At 35.3% G+C, this 21,289-nt stretch overlaps 1 protein-coding gene across 1 annotated transcript in view; it reads right to left on the reverse strand.

Annotated features, from left to right (window-relative positions):
* Window positions 1–21,289, reverse strand: part of LOC100346147 (sodium/hydrogen exchanger 2-like) — a 58,827-nt gene that overhangs the window by 11,442 nt on the left and 26,096 nt on the right. Inside the window, exons 6-8 of the mRNA XM_089323944.1 lie at window positions 7,974–8,063; window positions 3,500–3,570; window positions 734–898 (exon numbers count right to left, since the gene is read on the reverse strand). Coding sequence (XP_089180070.1) covers window positions 734–898; window positions 3,500–3,570; window positions 7,974–8,063 — 326 coding nt within the window. The remainder of the gene's footprint in view (window positions 1–733; window positions 899–3,499; window positions 3,571–7,973; window positions 8,064–21,289) is intronic.

Below are 21,289 nucleotides of genomic sequence, written 5' to 3' on the forward strand. Positions count from 1 at the left end.
TAAATTAAGTACTAATTGACTAATAAAGATCTGTCCAATCATGTTACTTAGTTCTTTTGTCCTGGGCTAAATGCACAACTACAGTTGCTTCATACTAGTTAAAATATACTTCAAGAACAAAAATGTTCTATAAAAAGTTAACTAAAACAAAACTCCCAAATCCCATGATGCAAATGGCATATTCTTACTCAAATACAATGTACAGTAAATACTTATAATAATATTCTTCTATTCGTTTATTACTTTTTCTTTCTACGTTTTCCTTCTTCAAAGCATCTTTTTTCCTTTAACAATTGCTTACAGACCTACAGCCAAGAAACCCACAACTTACATTTTTTCTAAACCCCTATTAACACCCAATTATCTGTTTTAGTCAATAACAAGTTATTTTACTTAACATAAAATTATTTTACTTGTCTTTAAATGAAATAAAAATACAAATATGTGTTTTTGGGAGATAATATTTTTAAAAGTTTTAGAGCAAAAGCTTCATAGCAGAATTTATTTCGTTAAGATCTGTCTACTGCTACAAGCTAAACCATTCTGCCTATGTAACCCAAAAAATAATGTTCAATTTTGTCTTAGTTATTTGTGTTTTTCCAGGAGGTGGTGTAAGGAAAGGCAAACTATACTTTAAATGAAAAACACTTTGAAGAACTATGCAATTTGTCTGTGGTATCTCATTAAACAGGTTAAAACACACACATATTCACACACACACACACACACTTACAGCAAAGATGTACTAGATGGTGTGTGTATTAACTGGCCTGCTTCTGCTAGTTCAATGGCGTGCTTTCTCTCAAGTTTTTCATAAAGAAGCACAATGCTTGATTTGGGCTGATCATATTCTCTGAGCAAAATCTTCTGCAGATATCTGCTATTGAAATATTCCAATCTGTTCAAGGAGCAAATAAAAGAGAAATTCCAGAAGTTCATTGCCTTTTTTCCAAGACTTTTTATTCTACTCAGAAGGTTCCAAACCTGGTTGACCTACTATCAATACACAATATACTTTATTTACATGGAAAATGTAATATCTGATGGAGGGAGAAAACTGTACAAGAAATTTTAATTTAGTTTCAAATACATGCTAATGATGAAATTAAAGCTCCATTTAATCTGTCTGGAGTCCATCAGACCAAGGGAAACTAGATTATGAAGACAAAACTAACTCTTAAATAAAAGAAATACTAATCAAGCAAAGTCTACAGTTCAGAGAAAGCCATGAAAGAAGACATTTAATACTGTTTATTTTCAAAGGATAGGGGGAAAAATTGGGCACCTTTGTTAAAACTTTGTTTACTGAACTTGAATTCAAACTTACACAATAAACTCACAAAAAGGAAAGGAACAACATGCTAATTCACAGTTTAACAATATCCAAGTGAAAATGTTTATCTAAATATAAATTTATGGTGGATAAATTCACATTTTTAAAAAGCTATACTATCATCTGGAAAACTTACTGAAAGCGATCTCTATTGCAAATCTTTGCATGTTAAAGGGTATATTTTGATGTTTCAAGTGTCTGAATTCTAGACTCAAGCTGTGAACTTACAACGTGCTTCTGAAGACAACAGGTGACATTAATGATCTCAGAAAAAGAAAAAATAGAAACAGTGTACCATTTTACATAATAGTTTTTACTAACAATAAAAATTACCCAGAAATTTATGGGAATGGCTAGAGATACTATACTAGGGGAAGGGAATATTTATATAGAAAAGATGAGAGTGAGGGGAAGAAAGAAAAGAGAATTTCAAATTTGCATTTTGCTTTAAAAGGTTGTGTAGCACTCCACAAGCAAACCTCCTTGTGTAAAATCCCATAGAACATACAGAAACAGAAATCTAAGTAACTAGATCAAACTGTCCATTACAAAAATATTTTGGGTTTTGTTTATCAGACAAGGCAAGACATTGAGTATAGATATTCCTATCCATGGTTTTTATATCTTTTTCCTAAGATCAATAATAAGCATCCAAGTCAGACATATGGAAAAGATCTAATTTTTCAGATATTTTAGATTTGTAATTAGGATGAAAAAATTTATTTTTAATGTCACAGTGTTTAAAATACAATTTCTTTGTGAGAGACCACTATCCTTATTTTCCTGATTCTTTGACCTTAACTTCAACTCAGAAAACATCACTTCTGGAAAATGACATAAAACTATGTCTAGAAATTATTAACCCTACCATGTATACCAGGTGTTTGCTGCTAAAATCAGATATGATATTTTACAATTTCTCTCAGGACTCTAGGTAGAAGCAGCAGAATTTAATATGTATTATTATCAGAGCACCTAGATTATTTAAAATAACTAAAACATTAGGTTGAAATGTAGTACTAGATTCAATATCACAGGAAAAAATCCCTTTTGAAATTCATTTTTATGAATTGAAAAATATCTTAGGAGTATCCATTATGTGGAAGGTACTCTTCTAAACACCACAGTTACAGAATTTAACAAGACAAACATGTTCTTCACTCTCATGCAACTTATATTTTAGTGAGAGAGAAACATATAATAAAAGTAATGATATATTTATATTAGTTTCTTTAGAATAACAATTAAGAAAATATTTCTTAATTTTAACACATTAAAATATTAGAGTTATATGTCATTAAAAGAATTACACTACTGTGATATATATAATTAAAAATTCTTGGGTATTGAGAAAAGAACTCTATGAAGACATGAAATCAGTCTTGATTGACATAAAGACTGGACATGCAAGGATCAGGTAGAATATTCCAAGTGGAGAGAACCTTAGGCAAAGTTGTTAAGGTAGGGAGGTGATGAATTTAATGCACTGAAGAAACAAGAAGACAATATGGCAGCAGTGCAGTAAATGTCAGGGAGACTAGTATGAGATGGGGTAAGAAATCTTAGCGGCAGCCAGTTAATGTAGGGCTTTATAAACCAAGATTAAAAGTTGGGATGTCTAGGTGGCAAGATATTAGATTTAACTAGGATAGTAACATGATTTGACATAAAATCCCTTTATCTGGAACTGTGCATAATATAAAAAAAGGATAGCCTGAGAATTCCATGGTACATTATTTAATTTTAAATTTTACATCAGTCATGTCTTTCATGGTGAAAGAAGAAAGAAGAAACAAAGAGAGAAACAAAGAAAGTAAGAAACAAAGGAAAGAAAAGAAAGAGAGAGAGAGAGAGAAAGAAAGAAAGAAAGAAAGAAAGAAAGAAAGAAAGAAAGAAAGAAAGAAAGAAAGAAAGAAAGAAAGGGAGGGAGGGAGGAAGGGAGGAAGGAAGGGGAAGGGAGGGAGGGAGGGAGGAAGGGAGGGAGGGAGGAAGGGAGGGAGGGAGGAAAAAGGAGAGATGTCTTTGTTTTAATTGTCATCAATTTTAAGACATGGAGAAGAATAAAGCTCAACTATCCCTAACAGAAACATAAAAAAAGAGAAAGAATCTTTTTTTTTCTTTTGGTTTCTAAACATATATACAGTTACACTTTTGGTAAATCCTCACTTGTCTTTCCAGTAATATTGTCCCCAGTGTCCTGATATATCTTCTATGCCAGCCAGCAAATGATCAAAGAACTGAAACAGAACAAAACATGGATCTGAGAATACAGCATATATGAGGAACTTGATCAGTTACTGCCAAATAAGTGGATCCATCAAAAATATCTTCGAAATTCTTGTTTTCATCTGACTTATTTCTTCATCCTAAACTCTTTACAGGGTAAACAAATAAATTAAATGATCCACGCTTATATGTGAAGATTTTTTTCAGTATCGATAGTTTTAGAATTAAAAATTGTCTATTTCCAATATCACTCAGCATCATATGACAGATCCATTTATCCGTAAAAGGTCTCAGATGGTACTTTGGAGGAAGCATGGACACCGAAGAACTTAAAACCAAATTGGAGGCTGGCGCCGCGGCTCACTAGGCTAATCCTCCGCCTTGCGACGCCGGCACACCAGGTTCTAGTCCCAGTCGGGGCGCTGGATTCTGTCCTGGTTGTCCCTCTTCCAGGCCAGCTCTCTGCTGTGGCCAGGGAGTGCAGTGGAGGATGGCCCAAGTCCTTGGGCCCTGCACCCCATGGGAGACCAGGAGAAGTACCTGGCTCCTGCCATCGGATCAGTGCGGTGTGCCTGGCCGCAGCGTGCCGGCCGCGGCGGCCATTGGAGGGTGAACCAATGGCAAAAGGAAGACCTTTCTCTCTGTCTCTCTCTCTCACTATCCACTCTGCCTGTCAAAAAAAAAAAAAAAAAAATTGGAGAGGCAAGACTTAAACAAGGAGTTAGAGATAAATTTCAAACTTGGCATGTGTATATGTATAAATACAACAAGAAAAGAAAACTTTAGAAGATAGGTAGAACAATATGGCTTAGAGAATGCTTATACAAAATAGTATTTTGTGAGATCAGCTCTGATAACATGGGGGTATGTATAGAAAAAAGAAGTCATTCTATATTATATGAACAGTACAAATAAAATGTATGAGAGAAAATAAAGTATCTCAAAAAATTACTTTATATTTTTAAAAAGATTTGTTTATTTTAAAGTCAGAGCTACAGAGAGAGAGAAAGGGAGAGACAAAGAGAGATCCTCCACCACAGGTTCTCTCCCCTGATGGCCTCAACAACCAGAGCTGGGCCCAGCTGAAGTCAGGAACCAGGAGCTTCATCTGGGTCTCCCCTGTAGTTGGCAGGGGCCCAAACACTTGAGCTGTCCTCCAGTGCTTTTCCCAGGCCATCTGCACGAAGCTGCATCGGAAATGGAGCGGCTGTGACACGAACCAGTGGCTGCATGGGATGCTGGCAGCCTCACAAGTGGTGGTTTTATCAGCTACACCACAACACTGGTCCCAAAAATTATTTTTTAAAAAAGCTTGAATAGACATAGTCAAGGGTGTAGAATATTAAGATTCAAATTTTAATTTTACAGTTCAAAAATATAAAACATAAATCTATTTAAAGAATATGATCGATAAGCCCAGCTTGAACGATAGTCCACAAAAATATATTTAACATGCCAAGTTCTTGAAAGAAAATAAAAATCTGGAAACGTTATGTTAAAAGCAACTTTAAAATGTAACAACTAGGGGTGAGTGTTGTGGTGCAGCATGTTAGGCCACCTCTTGGGACACCTTCCTCCCATACCAAAGTGCCTGGTTTAAGTCCCAGCTATCTGCACTTCTGATCCGACTTCCTGCTAATGCACATGGGAGGCAAAAGATAATGACTAAATTACTTTGATTCCTGCCACCCAAAAGGGAGGACATGGATAGAATTCTTGTCTCTTGGCTTGAACCTATCTTAACTCTAGTTGTTGCAGCCATCTGACCAATAAACCAGCACATGGAGGATTTCTCTCTCTCCCTCTTTGTATCACTGTGCCTTTCAAATAAATAAATAAATACCATTAAAAACATTAGGACAGGGGCCAGCGCTGTGGCATAGTAGATTAAACCTGCAGCACTAACATCCCATTATGGGTACCTGTTGGAGTCCCAACTGTTCCACTTCTGATCCAGATCCCTGTTAATGGCCTGAGAAAGCAGTAGAAGATGAGGCAAATGCTTGGGCCCCTAAATCCAAGTGGGAGACCCGGAAGAAGCTCCTGGCTCCTGGCTTTGGATCAGCCAAGCTCTGCTGTTGCGGCCACTTGGGGAGTGAACCAGCAGATGGAAGACCTTGCTCTCTGTCTCTCCCTCTCTCTGTGTGTAACTCTTCCTCTCAAATAAATAAATAAATCTTTAAAAAAAAACAATAGGACAGAAAGAATTTGGATTAAAAAACATAGAGAAAGTTAGGTGTGGTTCATTAATTGTGACAGTTGCATTATAAGAATATGAAATACTAATAGTGGGGGAAGATGGATGTGGTTTATTAATCGTAGCAAAAGTGCCATACTAATGTAAGACATTAATAATGGAGCCAACATTGTGGTGCAGTGGGTTAAGCCACCACCTGCCCCACATTGTGCTGATTCGAATCCCTGCTATTCCTGTCTGATCCAGCTTCTTGTTAATGTGCGAAAGAAAGCAGTGGAAGATGGCCTAAGTCCTTGGGCCCCTGTACTCACGTGGGAGATCCGGATGGAGTTCAAGGCACCTGGCTTTGGCCTGGTCCAACACCAGCCATTGTGGCCATTTGAGAAATGAACCAGTGGATGGAAGATATCATGCTCGCTCTCTCTGTCTCACTCTCTCTCTCCCTCCCTCTCTCTGCAGCTTTCTTTGAATTAAATAACCCTTTTAAAAATACATTAATAATAGCAGAATCTGTAAGTATATGAGAATTCTTTGTACTACCTTACAATATGTTTTGAAAATTTAAAACTAATATGAAATTAAAAGTTTAACAATTTTTTCAGTATGTAATTACATTAGATAACAAAATGTATCGATTTTAGCCTTTCTGAATTGGATAACTTGATTATGATTATATACAAGAGTCTCCTTTCTTAGGAAATAGCAATCCACTTTGAAGTACTTAGGGGTGAAAGCTCAGAATGTCTGTAATTTAGTTTCAAATGATTTTAGCAAATGACATCAATAACATATAACATATATAAACTGAGATAAATCAAAGATGGCAAAGGTAACTAATGAATTCAGATAAAGCATATATAGGTTTTCATTGAACTCTCATTGCACCTTGTATCTTCGCAACTTTATTGAATTGTCTTTGTAGCAGTAATAATTTAAAAACAAAAAGTTGGAAAATGAAAACAAAGTTTGATTTAGTCCTATATTGGTTAAATAAATTGTGTCCTATTAATTTAATATACTATGATCATTAAAGTCATTTTTCATATGACAGGGGTAATGCAGTAAAATATGATTTTACCCCCAAATAATCTAAATGTATCATTCAATTATAATAAAACAGCAACAGATTCTTTTACAAGTATTAAATTTTGAAGAAAAGAATGTAAAGAGTTGAATTAGTCATGGCTATACTTCTAGGCACATGATGATTAATAAAATGTGTGAATTTTACAAGTAAAAAGCCAGTGTCTGTGCTGAAAATGGGTCTCAGAAAATTATGGAGTTTTTCAAATGGATACTAAAAGCAGGACATTCACTGAATGCTTTCCTCCTTTTAGATTAAAATTCATAGATTTTTCAATATTAATAAGTGTAATGGTACCTTGAAATTGTACTTAATACTCTGTATTTTATTGTTTCATTCTGTATTAATTCCCCCTCTCCCCCTCCTCCCATTGATATGATAATCAATATATCAATTTCTATTTCTATAAGGAGATAAAAACAACTAATATAGAGTTTACACCTTTAAATTTTTCTGATGTTCTCTTTATTTCCAATGTAGAAATTAGAAATTATCATTTCAACTCCAGATTCCTTTTGAAAGACAATTTCAAAAAGTACATTTTACAATGTAACTATCAAAATCTTTAACTTTCTTAACACTCAGTGATATAAAAAAAAAAGTACCAAAGTATAAAATATCTCAATAAAATTTCTCAACTTAAATCTGGCTTATTCAAGTCACCTTATAAGCAATTGTATTATAATATCAAGTAGAAAATGAACTGTTAATGGAATACTTTACCATGTGTTAATAATTAACATGATATAGAAACAAAAACACTCAAATTATTAAAAACAGTTGTAGTTCATGATTATTCAACCTGGATAGACTCTTGGAGACCATTTAAGCAATCACTTTAATGTACTGATTGTGAGACCAAAGTCACAAAGAAATTAAGTCTTTCCCAAGATAATTTGGAAAACTGAGAAGTAACATAGAAAAGAATACCATCCAGATTATAAGTGTTTTTACTACCTCATCAGAAGAACTGGTTTCTTGATTCTTCAAATTGCCAATTATCGCAAAACACAAACACCTATTTGGAAATCAGAAAACTACGTCTCCTTTTGAATGGAGAAAAATCTAGGCATAAAGAGACCTACATGTAAGAGTTAGTTCCAGCCAACAAAATCACCTTATAGGCCGCTTACCCTAATAAGAATTTGTTCACTCACAGTTGGAGAGGTCTCTCTTCTTCTTGTTACATCTAGTAAGTCGACAAGAGGACGGATGGTCATCCCCTACAAAATAACAAAGCAAAAATTTACATTCTTTTTACAGAAAGTTAGTGCTTCAATATGTTTCTGATGTTTGTATTTGTGTGAGAGTGTACGTAAATCTGACCATGATAGAAATGGGTCTTAGAACAATATTCTAAAATTCAGAGGACTCATTGGTCATATATATATATATATATATATATGTCATACAAATTATTTGTCACGTAATAAAAATCTTTTTTAAAATGCTACTATTTTGTTTCAAAAATAGAAACAAGTAGTCCAATCACAGAGCCAAAGTGCTGCAAGAGATTTTCACTTAAATTCCTGCCAATTACCTCAAAGAAATTAGTCTGTCTTTATTTTTTCTCTTCATTAAAAAATTCTCCAATACCTTATCTCTACAGAGATCATATTCCTGTTGGCTTGTGACTTAACAATTTTAAGGGAGGGCTATAAAAGAAGCAAACCTTTTACATTAAAAAATTCATTATTTTTGATACAATATTCATTGAGTATGTGTTATAAGCTGGATTCTATATTAGGTACTGGGGTTACAGTGGAGAACTGAAGTTGAATAGATACACGGACTTGTGCAACTTAGTGTAATATCTCAGGGATACAGGCATTAGTCAAATTATTAAATTGTGAACAAACAATAACAAGCTGATGTAAGTGTTATAAAAATTGAAGCATTTTATGACAAAATAAAACATTTTCCATTGAAGCATAAGGAAGTGACTCCTGATATAAGACCTAAAAGATGAATTTCATTAACCACATGAAAGGGAAAGAACCACTCTAGATTGAGACAATAGCATCCGTGAGACAAGGGCAGGAAGAGCAGCAAGATTGCAATTGAGTAAAACTTTCCAGTGACCATCTACACAGAATACCAATTTGAACTGTGATTCACACACTAAGCTACAGAAGCCAGGTGAGAGACACAGGGCTTCACTTTAGTATAATATTAAGAAAAGTTCCACTGAATAAAACAAGAAGAGTTTTCAGTATTCCCCCAGCTCACAGTTTCAAGTAGTGTATCATGAAGATATTACTTAGAATTCAATTCCAAAAAAAAAAAAAAAAAATTCAATTCCAATGAAATGTCCCATGTGATAAAACTCAGAGTGGGATAGGGTGCCATGGCCCCGTCTGCAAGCCTACAACTGCAGACTGAGTATTTGGACTCTTCACTGAGAGCCAGGGGACCACCTTTGCCATCCCTCTACTAACCGCTGGCAGAATGCAGAGCAGGAAACCAGACACTGGAGTAGGACGGGAAAAAAGAGGTTAGGACCTTACCATGGAGTGCAGAACCACATCTATCTCTCTGTGACCAAAGTTCAAAGACATCTAATCCCATCTAATCCCAGGCCAAGGATCACAGGTAAAACCTCTATGTTATGCTCTGGTTGGACAACTCAGTTTGGTATGTATCACCACCAGCATCACGTGGGCCTAGCATGCAGCTGTAAATCTCCTTGTACCTGCCTGGGCAGCTGCCTTTATCAACCCTCCTCAAATCTTGGGCAGACAGCGAGGAACCACAGGACTGTTGTAAGACTCAATGACTGACTGGTAAATTCCAGCACTAAGCAAATCCTAACGGTTACTGACCCTAGACCAGTGGCTACAAACAAAGCCTCTGGAACAGCTTCTGTGCCACCATACATTTCTATGTCCTCAGTTGATCAATTTTATACCACACCCAGCATCATCAATGATAAGGAGGAGCAGCAATAGGTAGTGAGTCTACCGCAACAACATACAGACCATAGCAAGTTGGGCTTTGGTCCTACCTCCAGTTTGTGCTGATCTAAATGGGCTATAGGCTCTGGATAGCACTGGTGTCATGCTGTTGGTGGCCATAGGGCTAAGCAAATGGTCTTAAACCTACCCCAGGAACAAGCTTGTAGGGAAGGAGTATCTATTTTTAAGCACTTATTTGGTTCATTCTGCATAACACATCTACTGTGGATTTGGTACACATAAAATTTGAGACTATTGGAACATGGAACACGAAACAATAAAATCAGAGCAGACTTACAGCAAACCTTGTCTTAGGGCGCCATCTAGTGTTGAAATAGCAGAGGTGCCCACAGGCTCAGAAAACACACAGGCTGATTAGAATTTCTAGAATGACAAGGAACCAAATTGCTATAACGAATCCCAAAATGCACAATGAGGTATACTGACAAGTGTCAAGAAATTCCAGGGAATAATGAATTCACCTAGCAAGTAAAATAAGGTGCCAGAAACCAGCCATCTAGAAACTGAAATTTTCAAATGTTCTCATGAAGATTCCAAAATCGAAAAACAGTTTAAGGAAACAATGAACTTTAAGAGAACATGGAGAAACAATTTAATACCCTAACAGACAGACTTGACAGACACTGAAATAATTAAAATAACCAGAAATCCTGCAACTGAATAATATAAGAAGAGAGATTGAAAAACATAATGCAAGGGTCAATAGTGGAATAGATCAAACAAAAGAAAGAATCAGTGAGCTTGAAGACAGGCTATTTGGAAATACACCGTTGGAGGAGAGAAAAACAAAAAGAATCAAAAGCAATGCAGAAAGTTTGTGGGAATTTTGAGACAGCATGAAAAGAGCAGATAACCAAATTATTGGGGTTCAAGAGGGACTTGAGAACGCCAAATGAGTAGGGAGCATATTCAAAAATATAATAACAGGAAACTTCCAAAATATACAGGAAGATGCAAGTACCAGGTACAGGAATGTCAAAGACCACTGGCTGGTCATATTAAAGCCAATTAAATCTAAGCCCAGATATAATCAATCTAACTAGGTTAAAGATAAGGAGAGAATTCTCAAAGCTGCAAAACAAAAGAAACAAATAACATATAAAGGTTTCCCAATTTGCCTGACTGCGGGCTTCTCAACAGTAACCTTATAGCCCTGGAAGGATTGGGGTGAGATTTTTACAGTGATGAAGGGGGGAAAAAAGTGAGCCAAGAATACTGTACCTAGCAAAGCTATTCCTCAGAAATGACGACGAAATAAAAACATTCCCAGCAAACAAAAGCTGAGAGAATTTATCACCACCATACCTGCGTTAACAAAAAAGTTAAAAGTAATATTCAAACTGAAAAAGGTGATAATGAATAAGAAGAAAACATGAAAAAGTAGAAATCTCACTGGGAAGGGTAACTATACAGACATATTCAGAATGCTCTATTATTTTAACCATTTGATGAAAACTATATTTTTGTGTTAAGACTAAAAATAAAACAACTTGTGCCAGTGTTGTAGCATAGTAGGCTGAGACTCTGCCTGCAGAGCCAGCATCCCATATGGTCACTGGTGTGTGTTCTGGCTGTTCCTCTTCTGATCCAGCTCTCTTCTTATGGCCTAGGAAGGCAGTATAAGATGGCCCAAGTGAGAGACCCGGAAGAAGCTCCTGGCTCCTAGCTTCAGATCGGCCCAGCTCGGGTCATTGCGGCCATTTGGGAAGTGAACCAGCAGATACAAGACTTCTCTCTCCGCCTTTGCCTCTGCCTACCTGTAACACTGCCTTTCAAATAAATAAATAAATCTTTTTTTAAAACAAAAAGGAATGTACTTCAACATAATAGGGGCCATTTATAACCAGCCACCAGTTAACATAATACTGAATGCATAAAAGATGAAGAATTCCTATCTATAAAGTGAGACAAGACAAAGATTCCTACGTTCATCTGTCAATTAGACATCTGCAGTTCCATGTTTATTGCAGCACTATTCACAATAGCCTAGAAATGGAAAAAAACTGAGTGCCCATCCACTGATGTATGGATTTAAAAAAAAGTACTAAGGAGCCGGCGCTGTGGCATAGCCAGTAAAGCCACTGCCTGCAGTGGTGGCATCCCATATGTACACAGATTCGAGTCCCAGCTGCTCGGTTTCTGATCCAGCTCTGTGCTATTGCCTGAGAAAGCAGTAGAAGATGGCCCAAGTCCTTGGGCCCCTGCACCCATGGAAGACCTGGAAGAAACTCCTGGCTCCTGGCTTCAGATCGGCCCCAGCTCTGACCATTGCGGCTAATTGGGGAGTGAACCAGCGGATGAAAGACTTCTCTCTCAATCTTTGTCAACCTCTCTCGACCTCTCTTGACCTCTCTCTCTCTGTAACTCTGACTTTCAAATAAACAAATACATCTTTTTTAAAAAGTACCACATATACACAAAAGAATACTACTCAGCAATAAAAAAAGATTAAATGTTTTGTCATTGAAAACAATATGAATGGGACTGGAAGTCATTACATTAAGTGAAATAAACCAATCACAGAAATAAAAGTATTGTGTAATATCTCTCATATGTGGAGTCCAAAAACTGTTGATCTCACCTAAGTTAAGAGTATATAATTCTGGTTACCAGGGGGTGGGGTGGGGAGTGCACAGAGCTATAAGTATTAAGTAATAATTAGATGGAATTAAGAAGTTCTGAGATTCCATTGCAAAACAGGGAGACCATAGTTAAGGCTAATGCATTGTATATTTCTCTATAAAAAGAAAAAAATCTAGAAGATTGGCCTTGAATGATTTCATCATAAAATACTAAATGTTTGAGGAGTGAGACATTTACCATGTTTGGTCCCACCACAATGTATACATGTGTCAAAACATCACATGTATCCCATAAATATGTACAATATTTATGTGTTTCTTAAAATTTTTGTAATAAGAATGTTTTTAAATGACCCTATAGTCAGTTAAGGTATAGCACAAAATGAAGGTTTTGTGGCCAGATTGTATTATGCAGGGGGATCAGATTATTAACAGCGCTTGAAAGAAAGACTGGTTAAATCATGTAAAATTTTTTCAGGCCTTGTTCAATTTTCTTTTTTTACATTTTACTAAGTCTAATAAGAAACCACAGAAGTGGCTTGACTAGATTTGTCTCAAAAGGATCACTCTAGTTTCAGTATGAAAAAAGTGTTGAAAATGAACAGCAATGCATGTGAAAATATGAGGAAAAGTAAGCATAGAAACTAGGTGGGCAATAAAAACCAAAAGTTCAAATTTAATCATAAAACTTGATATATACAAGAACGGTTATTAAAAACCAATTATATATACAAATATACTAAATATATACACTATATATATATATACACACCATACACTAATGTCCTAGTGTGTATCTTAGTATATATACTAATATCAGAAGAGATATTTGGGCAGGAGAAATATATTTGCAAGTTATATGCATATAATCATTAAGAGAAATCATCTGTGAATGGATGAACTCATCATGGAAAAATGAAAAAGTGAGAAATGGAAAGATATAGAGCCAACTCTTGAAGATTCCAATATTTAGTGCCATAAGACTGAGAATAAGCTTGCAAAAGAGATAGCAAAAGAGTAACCAGAGAAATAAGAGGAAACTAAGAAGCTGAGACACAAAAAAGGAATAGCTCAAGAATATGGGAGTTTGATGACGAATGATGCTTGGAGTTCAGGTAAAACGAGGATGGGAAAAAATATCGGTAATCTTTGTGGCAGCAGCAAAGGTTAAGGAGAATAGAGTTTAGATTATTTGGGTTGTATCATATTGATTTCAAATAAAAGTATTTAGAATTGTTTAAAGCTGACGGGAGGGGCCGGCGCCATGGCTCACTAGGCTAATCCTCTGCCTGTGGCACCGGCACACCGGGTTCTAGTCCCGGTTGGGGCGCCGGATTCTGTCCCAGTTGCTCCTCTTCCAGGCCAGCTCTATGCTGTGGCCCGGGAGTGCAGTGGAGGATGGCCCAAGTGCTTGGGCCCTGCACCCCACGGGAGACCAGGAGAAGTACCTGGCTCCTGGCTTCGGTTCGGCGCAGCGCCGGCTGTAGCGGCCATTTGAGTGGTGAACCAACGGAAGGAAGACCTTTCTCTCTGTCTCTCTCTCTCTCATTGTCTACAACTCTACCTGTCAAATAATAATAAAAAAAATTCTAAAGCTGATGGGAAAGACCCAGTTGCAGAGAGTATTAATATACACAGGATAAAAGAACTGATTGATAATGTATGAGGATAAAGGAATATATTACAGAATATAGCTTGATAGAGGAAAGATGGGAGCACATGCAGTGGGGCAGGTGTTGGAAAATTAAAGGAACTCCATGGATGAATAAACTAAGCCAAATTCCTCTTTCTTCAATTGTAGGAATCTCAGGGCTGAATGTTATACAGGATAAGGTGGTTCTCAACTGTTCTGAACTCCACAAAGGATTTTTTCAAAATATTTAGGGAAGGCATGTTTGAGTTGTTACAATGGCACTTAATCCTGACATTAGCGGCCAAGAATAAGGGTTGCTAAACGATAAAGAATTGTCCTTCGCCAAAACACAATAGCAACTCCATTTAAAAGGGCCTGTGATGTTTGCTTCTTTGACTTTTAGAGACAGAGAGAAAAAAGCAAGAATGAGACTGAGAGAGAAAAGAAAGAGAAAGAATAAATGGAGAGTTAGAAATTCCCCAAATATTTAGCTTTGTTTTAGTCTTTAAAAATCAAAGTATGGTTGAATTAAAACTTAGAAAAAGAGAGTTGAGATTTGTCCTAAAGTTTATAGGTGGGAACAAGCTCTTTAAGAAAAAAAAAAAAAGCTATTAGCCAAAATAAAATCTCAAGGTAGAATATGGGGAAAATGACTACAAGTAGACAAAATTTACTGCTTTCAAATGGGCTTCCACACTACATAGTCATTTAAAATGCAACGCAACTCATAAAGTTTTTATTTTCAACTTATTTCAGAAGTAAGAAATGAAGCACACAATAATTTCCATTAATGTTAAGGTTGAAACTTAAAAGAAACTCAGGGCATCCTAGCCCTTCATCAGCTCTCTAGCTCTTTTAAGTGACAGGAGTGCCTTGCTATGCCCTGGGTTTCTTTAATGCACCAAAAGAGCATGTCGCCCCAAGAGTTTCCTTTCCAATTTGGAACTATGCAATTTTTTTTTGTAAATGCACCTGAATTGCCCAAAGTCAGGAGATCATATTATTCACGCAGTTTCCCTAAGTAATTTTGTGTAATTCTTGCCTTTTAGGTGACATTTGAGTTGTGATATTCTACTAAATTCATCCTGACATTTCAAAAATTATCATACAATGCTTTCATGGGATAGAACCATATCCTTTTAGCCATGCTTATCACAGGCAAAAAGCTTTCCAGTGTAAGCAGGTCTGCCTAATGACCTAGTTGTTTAAAAGGCTGACTTCATATTTGTATTTTTAAACCCATTCACATTACTCTCCATCTTCATTTACTTTAATTCATTCTACTCAATCTACCAGGGATAGAACAAAATTAATGCCTCTAAACATAAAGGTGTCAAACCAATAAGAATTGGTGATGGGTCCTTATACAATCTACTTTATGCACTTGCTAATCTTACATTCAGCCCATTTGAAAATGTAAAGTGCATTAAGGGACAAAATTTTATTCTGTAAGGGTGAATCGCTGTACTAACCAGCACATCTTGTTAAATGGAGTATTTATAGATCAAGGCCACAGTGTAAAACACACCCACACACAGTGTGTATGGAGTCTTCAGAAGTTCATGAAAAATATGTATTCTGTAAAAATGTATAGATATTCAATTTTTTTCACCAAAACAAACTTAGTTTTTAATTATATTTTCCATAAACTTTTGGAAATTGTCTTATGTGTGTATTTTGTAGCTTTACTACAATAAGCTTTGATAACTTATTCCTTTATTCTGTATTAACAACATTAACTATTTAGTAATATTTTATTTCACAGATGTTCATTGTATATTTCACTAGAGTCAGAAACTGAACTAGATATTGAGTATATATTGGTTCATAAGCTTTACATATGACCTGCATTCCTGAAACTTTCAGCCAGTAGAGGAGACAGATATCACACGGTGGGGAAGAAAATTAGTAAATAATAAATGATGGATGGTTGGATAGATAAATAGAGTGATATCGGTTATATGTGAGGGGGAGAGGTAGGGTAGTAGTATAAGAAAATATTACATAGATTACTGTTAACTTTATATTTAAAGGTTAAGTGATGGGTTCACATTTATTAAAAGTACAAGAACAGTGATGTCAGCAACATGGAAGAATAGGAAGACCAAACCCTCATTGTCCCACAAAAACCAATTTAATAATGATATGAGGAGCAAAATACCTTCATGGGAAGTCCAGAATCCCATTAAGAAGTTACAGTACTCCAGATGAGCACAAAATTGAGAACAGTCTGAAATGTGTATGAAAACCAATTTCACTTTGCTTGCATGAGCTTCTCCATCAATCTGGCACAGCTCAGCACTGATAGAGATAATACTAACCTGTGACGTCTCCCTTGTTGGGGAAAAAGAGAGGTTAGCATGCTTTCTATGTGCCTGGCCTTCCAGTGCATCGCCCAAAGATCCATTTTGTGTCTCAAGTCACACAGAATGCTGACAAAAATAGCACAGTTTAGATCCCTGGAGGTAGCTCTTAACAAAGAACAAGGAAGCTGGCTTATAATAGACAGTATGATCTGTAAAAGTTAGTGTTTCTTCCTAAGGTTGTAAGGAAAGGAGTTAAATGTGCCAAAAATGTCCCTGGATTTTCAGTGCTTTAACTAAGGGGCAAGTTTCTAGAGTGTTGACAGAACCCTCAGAGTTTGGTAGGGGCAACTAAGAACAAATAAAAAGGAGCAGGTGACCTGCTGAACCCAAAACAACTCAGCAAAATTAAGGGAAGCTGGGTAACTAAAGGTTTCTCTATAGCGGAGGCAGGAGAGGAGTGAAGTGTGCCTCAAACATCCTATCCCGTGGTACAGAAGACAGACTCCATAGAAAGCAAGAGATTGTGGGATCCTAAAAAACTAAAATAAACCAGTAACTCTCATTAAATTAGGAATACATACCCATAAATCCTACAAAGAAATATCTATAGGAAAAGCTTTAGAGTCTCACAAATTCTAGCCAGGCAGACTGAATAAAAGGCTTTTCCTCTTGAAGCCAGTTCATGAATACTGGGAAAGCTTGATTTAAATATGTAAATATCAATAAAAAACTAGGAGGAACATGAAGAATCAGGGAAACAAGACATAATCAAAGGAATCTCCAGTAATGGACCCTAATGAATGAATGAAGATTTATGAATAGCAAGACTAAAGAATTCAAAATAACCACATTAAAGAGGCTCAATGAGTTATAATACACAGATAGACAAATAAATATAATCAGGGAAATAATACAAGAACAAAATGAGATTATCAACAAAAGAAAGAATCCGTAAAAAAGAACCAAGCAAATTCTGGACCTGAAGAATATAGTAAGTGAACTCAAAAATTCACTAAGGAACTTCAACAGCAGTCTTTATCAAGAAGAAAAAAATCAAGCACAAAGGTCATTTAACATTAGGCAGATGAACAAAAAGAAAAATGAACAAAGCCTATGGGACTAGTGAAAACCATTAACTGAACCTTATGGAATTACTAGAATGAGAAAAAAGAAAGAATGGAGAAAAAAAATCTTATTTAAAGAAATAATGAATTAAAACTTCCCAAATATAGGAACTGAAATGGACTGATTCCTGAAATGTAAATGATCTTAAATAGGATAAACCCAAAGAGATCTGCACTGAGACACATTGCAATCAGATTGCTGAAACATAAAGGCAAACAGAAAATTGAAGGGGGAGGGAGGGAAATGTTTTGCAGCATTTGTATGGGAGCCTACATAAGCTTTTCAGTGGATTTATCAGCAGAAAGAACAGAAAAAGAGAGTGGACAAAATATTTAGTGTTGAAAGAAAAAAAAAGTGTCAACCAAGAATACTTTACCTGGCTAAAATGTCTGTCAAAAATGAAGTAGAGATAAAGAATTTATCAGATAAACAAAAGCTTAAGGAATTTATTACCAGTATACCTGCCTTATAAGAAATACTTTAGGTATTTTTCAAATTGAAACAAAAGATGCTCAATAGCAAAAAGAAAGCACATGAAAAGTATAAAACTCACTGGCAAAAGTAAATATGTAGATAAATAATGGTAGTATATAAATCGCTTTTAATTTCAATATAAAATTTTTAAAAATATTAATATCTGTAAATACAAACATAAGTTAATAGACATAAATTTGAAAAGATCTAACTTATAATAACAATAGCATAAAGGGCAGAATAGAGAAGTAAAAATGTAGAGATTTCACATGCAATTGAAGTTGTCAGAAATTAAAAAAGAAATTTAAAAAGGGACATTACAACTGATGCCACAAAAATAAAAATTACCAGGAGTCTACCACGAACTACTATATGTCAACATATTAAATAAACTAGAAGAAATGGAAGAAGTAGATTAATTCCTAGAAACATAACAGCTACCACGACTGAATCATGAAGATACAGAAAAGTTGAAAAGATCAATAACAAATAAGGATATCTAATCCATAATCAAAACACTCCAAACAAAGAAACCCTAGGACTAGATGACATCGCTAGCAGGTTCTATCACACATATAAATAACTAAGGTCTATCTTTCTTAAACTATTCCAAAATATTAAAATATTAGGAATTCCTCATAATTCATTAGGTGATGCCAGTATTATCCTGATACCAAAGACATTACATAAAAAGAAAACCATAGGCAAATATCTCTAATGAAGGAAATTTTAAAACATTCAAGAAAATACTAGCAAACTGAATTCAACAACATATTAAAAGAATCAAACACCATAATCAAGTGTGACTTACCTCTGGAAACAAAGTTCAACATTTGCAAATCAATGTGATATACAATTTTAACAGAATTAATGATAAAAATCATACAGATATCAAATAGATGCAGATAGAATTTAACAAAATTCAATATCCATCATGATAAAAACTCAACAAAAGAAACAAAATAGAAATATACTTCAGCACAATAAAGGCTATATATGACAAGCCCACAGCTAACAACATACTTAATGTTGAAAAACCAAAAACATTTCCTGTAAGATCAGAACCAAGCAAGGATACCCACTCATGCCACTTCTATTTAATATAGTATTGGAAGTTTTAGAGCAATGAGGCAATAAAAAGATATAAAATCATAAGAATTGGAAAGGAGGAAGAAAAACTAACTATTTGCAGATGACACGATTGCATATATATATATATATATTGCATATATACATATATATATATATTCCACATACACACAAAAAATGTTACAACTGACATTTATGAATCAACAGGATTTATATTGCATTTGAAGCTATTGGAATAAATATATCACATAGTAAAAATAATGTAAAGAAAATAGAATGTTCAGGACCAAATTCTGAGATCTAATACAGGAGAATCATTCTGCAAAGTATGCTCTGAGAAACAGAAACTCTTCGCATATATGATGACAAGAAAAGAAAAACAGGGAGTATTTCAAGAAAGCAGAAGCAGTCTACTGGATGAAACTTTGCTGAAAAGTTGTGATATTAGGACAGAAGAAAGTATCCTGACTGGACACTGAGGATCAGTGGTGACTTTGGTAGGAACAATTTTGGTTAAACACTGGAAGTGACAACTAGGGATACCATGTGAAGAAAAGTCTCTTGATTGTAGTCATCATAAAACTAATAATAATAATATAAATACAGAATCCTTTACATTTTATATTATTTTGCAATCTATATAACAAAACAATCATGAAAGACAGGCCCTGTAAGTTCTTTCTACAAATAATATTACTGAGTAATTGAGGACATAGGCAAGATTAGAACAAGAACAGAATCTTCACTGTGATTTGAACCCCAGTCTTCTGATTTCAACTCAAGTCCCCTTTTCCCATCAAGAAGAAACAAGGGAGAAGAATGACTGAATGATTACAGGATGTTCTCCACTATATCACAGACAAAAATTCAACACGCATGTTCTACTGATGGACCAGGTACTCATCTGCTCAAAATATATCATGACAATTCACCAAGCTCCGATAAGTAAGTAGAATATATCATTGAACTTTTTTTTTTTTGCTAATAGTTCTTCAGCCTTAAACAAAATGAAAATTTCTGCAAATATTTTAACCACTAGGTGGTGTTAAAATGACATAAGAGGTTCTCTATAAAAACGATCTGCCTTTGCTAACATCCAACCACCCTGCCCCACCTATCTAAAATACCCAGTCCTCACCAAAATACCCTAATCAAAATCTAAAATATCAGCATTATTCGAAACAACAGAGGAAGTGTAAGCTGTAAATAATGAGGTATCTGAGAGTAAGATGCATTTGAATACATGGAAGAAATGTAAAATTAAGTGAGGATGCAAATACTATTCATAAATTATCAGAGACATTAAGAATTTTAAAAGATGTGAAAACTGTAAAGCTAATTCTTTAAAATGCCTGCATTCTTAAATAATATTTTCCTACTTGACATATACATTAAAGTGAAAGTGAGTTAATACTTAGATCTTTAAAAATGATTTTAAGCTGGTTTTATATAATTCATTAATTTTAAACTGAGAAGAAAATAAATATCAACTCTTAGTCATTTACAAAAAAAGAAAATGAAAAATAAATAAAAATATATATAAATAAATAAATAAGAAATCATCTCATTCATTTTAGAGAAATAATTATTTTGTTTAAAGGAAAGTCTGCCAAACCAATATCTGCTGATTTATCTTAAACGCACACAGACATGCCACACACATCTGCTACCATTATTCTAGTTAAAAGTTTTAGTCAAAATATCAAAAAACTATCTCAGTTACTGAACATGCTCATAGACATTTTTTCCAAGGTTCTTTTTTTTTTTTTTTTTTTTTTTTTTTTTTTTTTTTTTTGGCAGACAGAGTTAGACAGTGAGAGAGAGAGAGAGACAGAGAGAAAGGTCTTCCTTCCGTTGGTTCACCACTCAAATGGCCACTGTGGCCGGTGCGCTGCGCCCATCCAAAGCCAGGAGCCAGGTGCTTCTCCTGGCCTCCCATGCGGGTGCAGGGCCCAAGCACTTGGGCCATCCTCCACTGCCTTCCCGGGCCACAGCAGAGAGCTGGACTGGAAGAGGAGCAACCGGGACAGAATCCGGCACCCCAACCAGGACTAGAACCCGGTGTGCCGGTGCCGCAGGCAGAGGATTAGCCAAGAGAGCCGCGGCACTGGCCCAAGGTTCTTTTGACTAGTTTCAAAGTAAAGTGTGGGGAATAGGTAATTTGAGAAAGGTAGTAATATGTAGAAGCTAAAAGGATAATTCAAGATAAAAAGTAACTTAGAATTAAAATCCTATGATGTTCTTTATTTTTCCTTCTGTCCTCAG

The sequence above is a fragment of the Oryctolagus cuniculus genome, chromosome X (assembly GCF_051225735.1).
Source record: "Oryctolagus cuniculus isolate XC-2025 breed Fujian yellow rabbit chromosome X, ASM5122573v1, whole genome shotgun sequence".
In the NCBI taxonomy this organism is placed as follows: Eukaryota; Metazoa; Chordata; class Mammalia; order Lagomorpha; family Leporidae; genus Oryctolagus; species Oryctolagus cuniculus.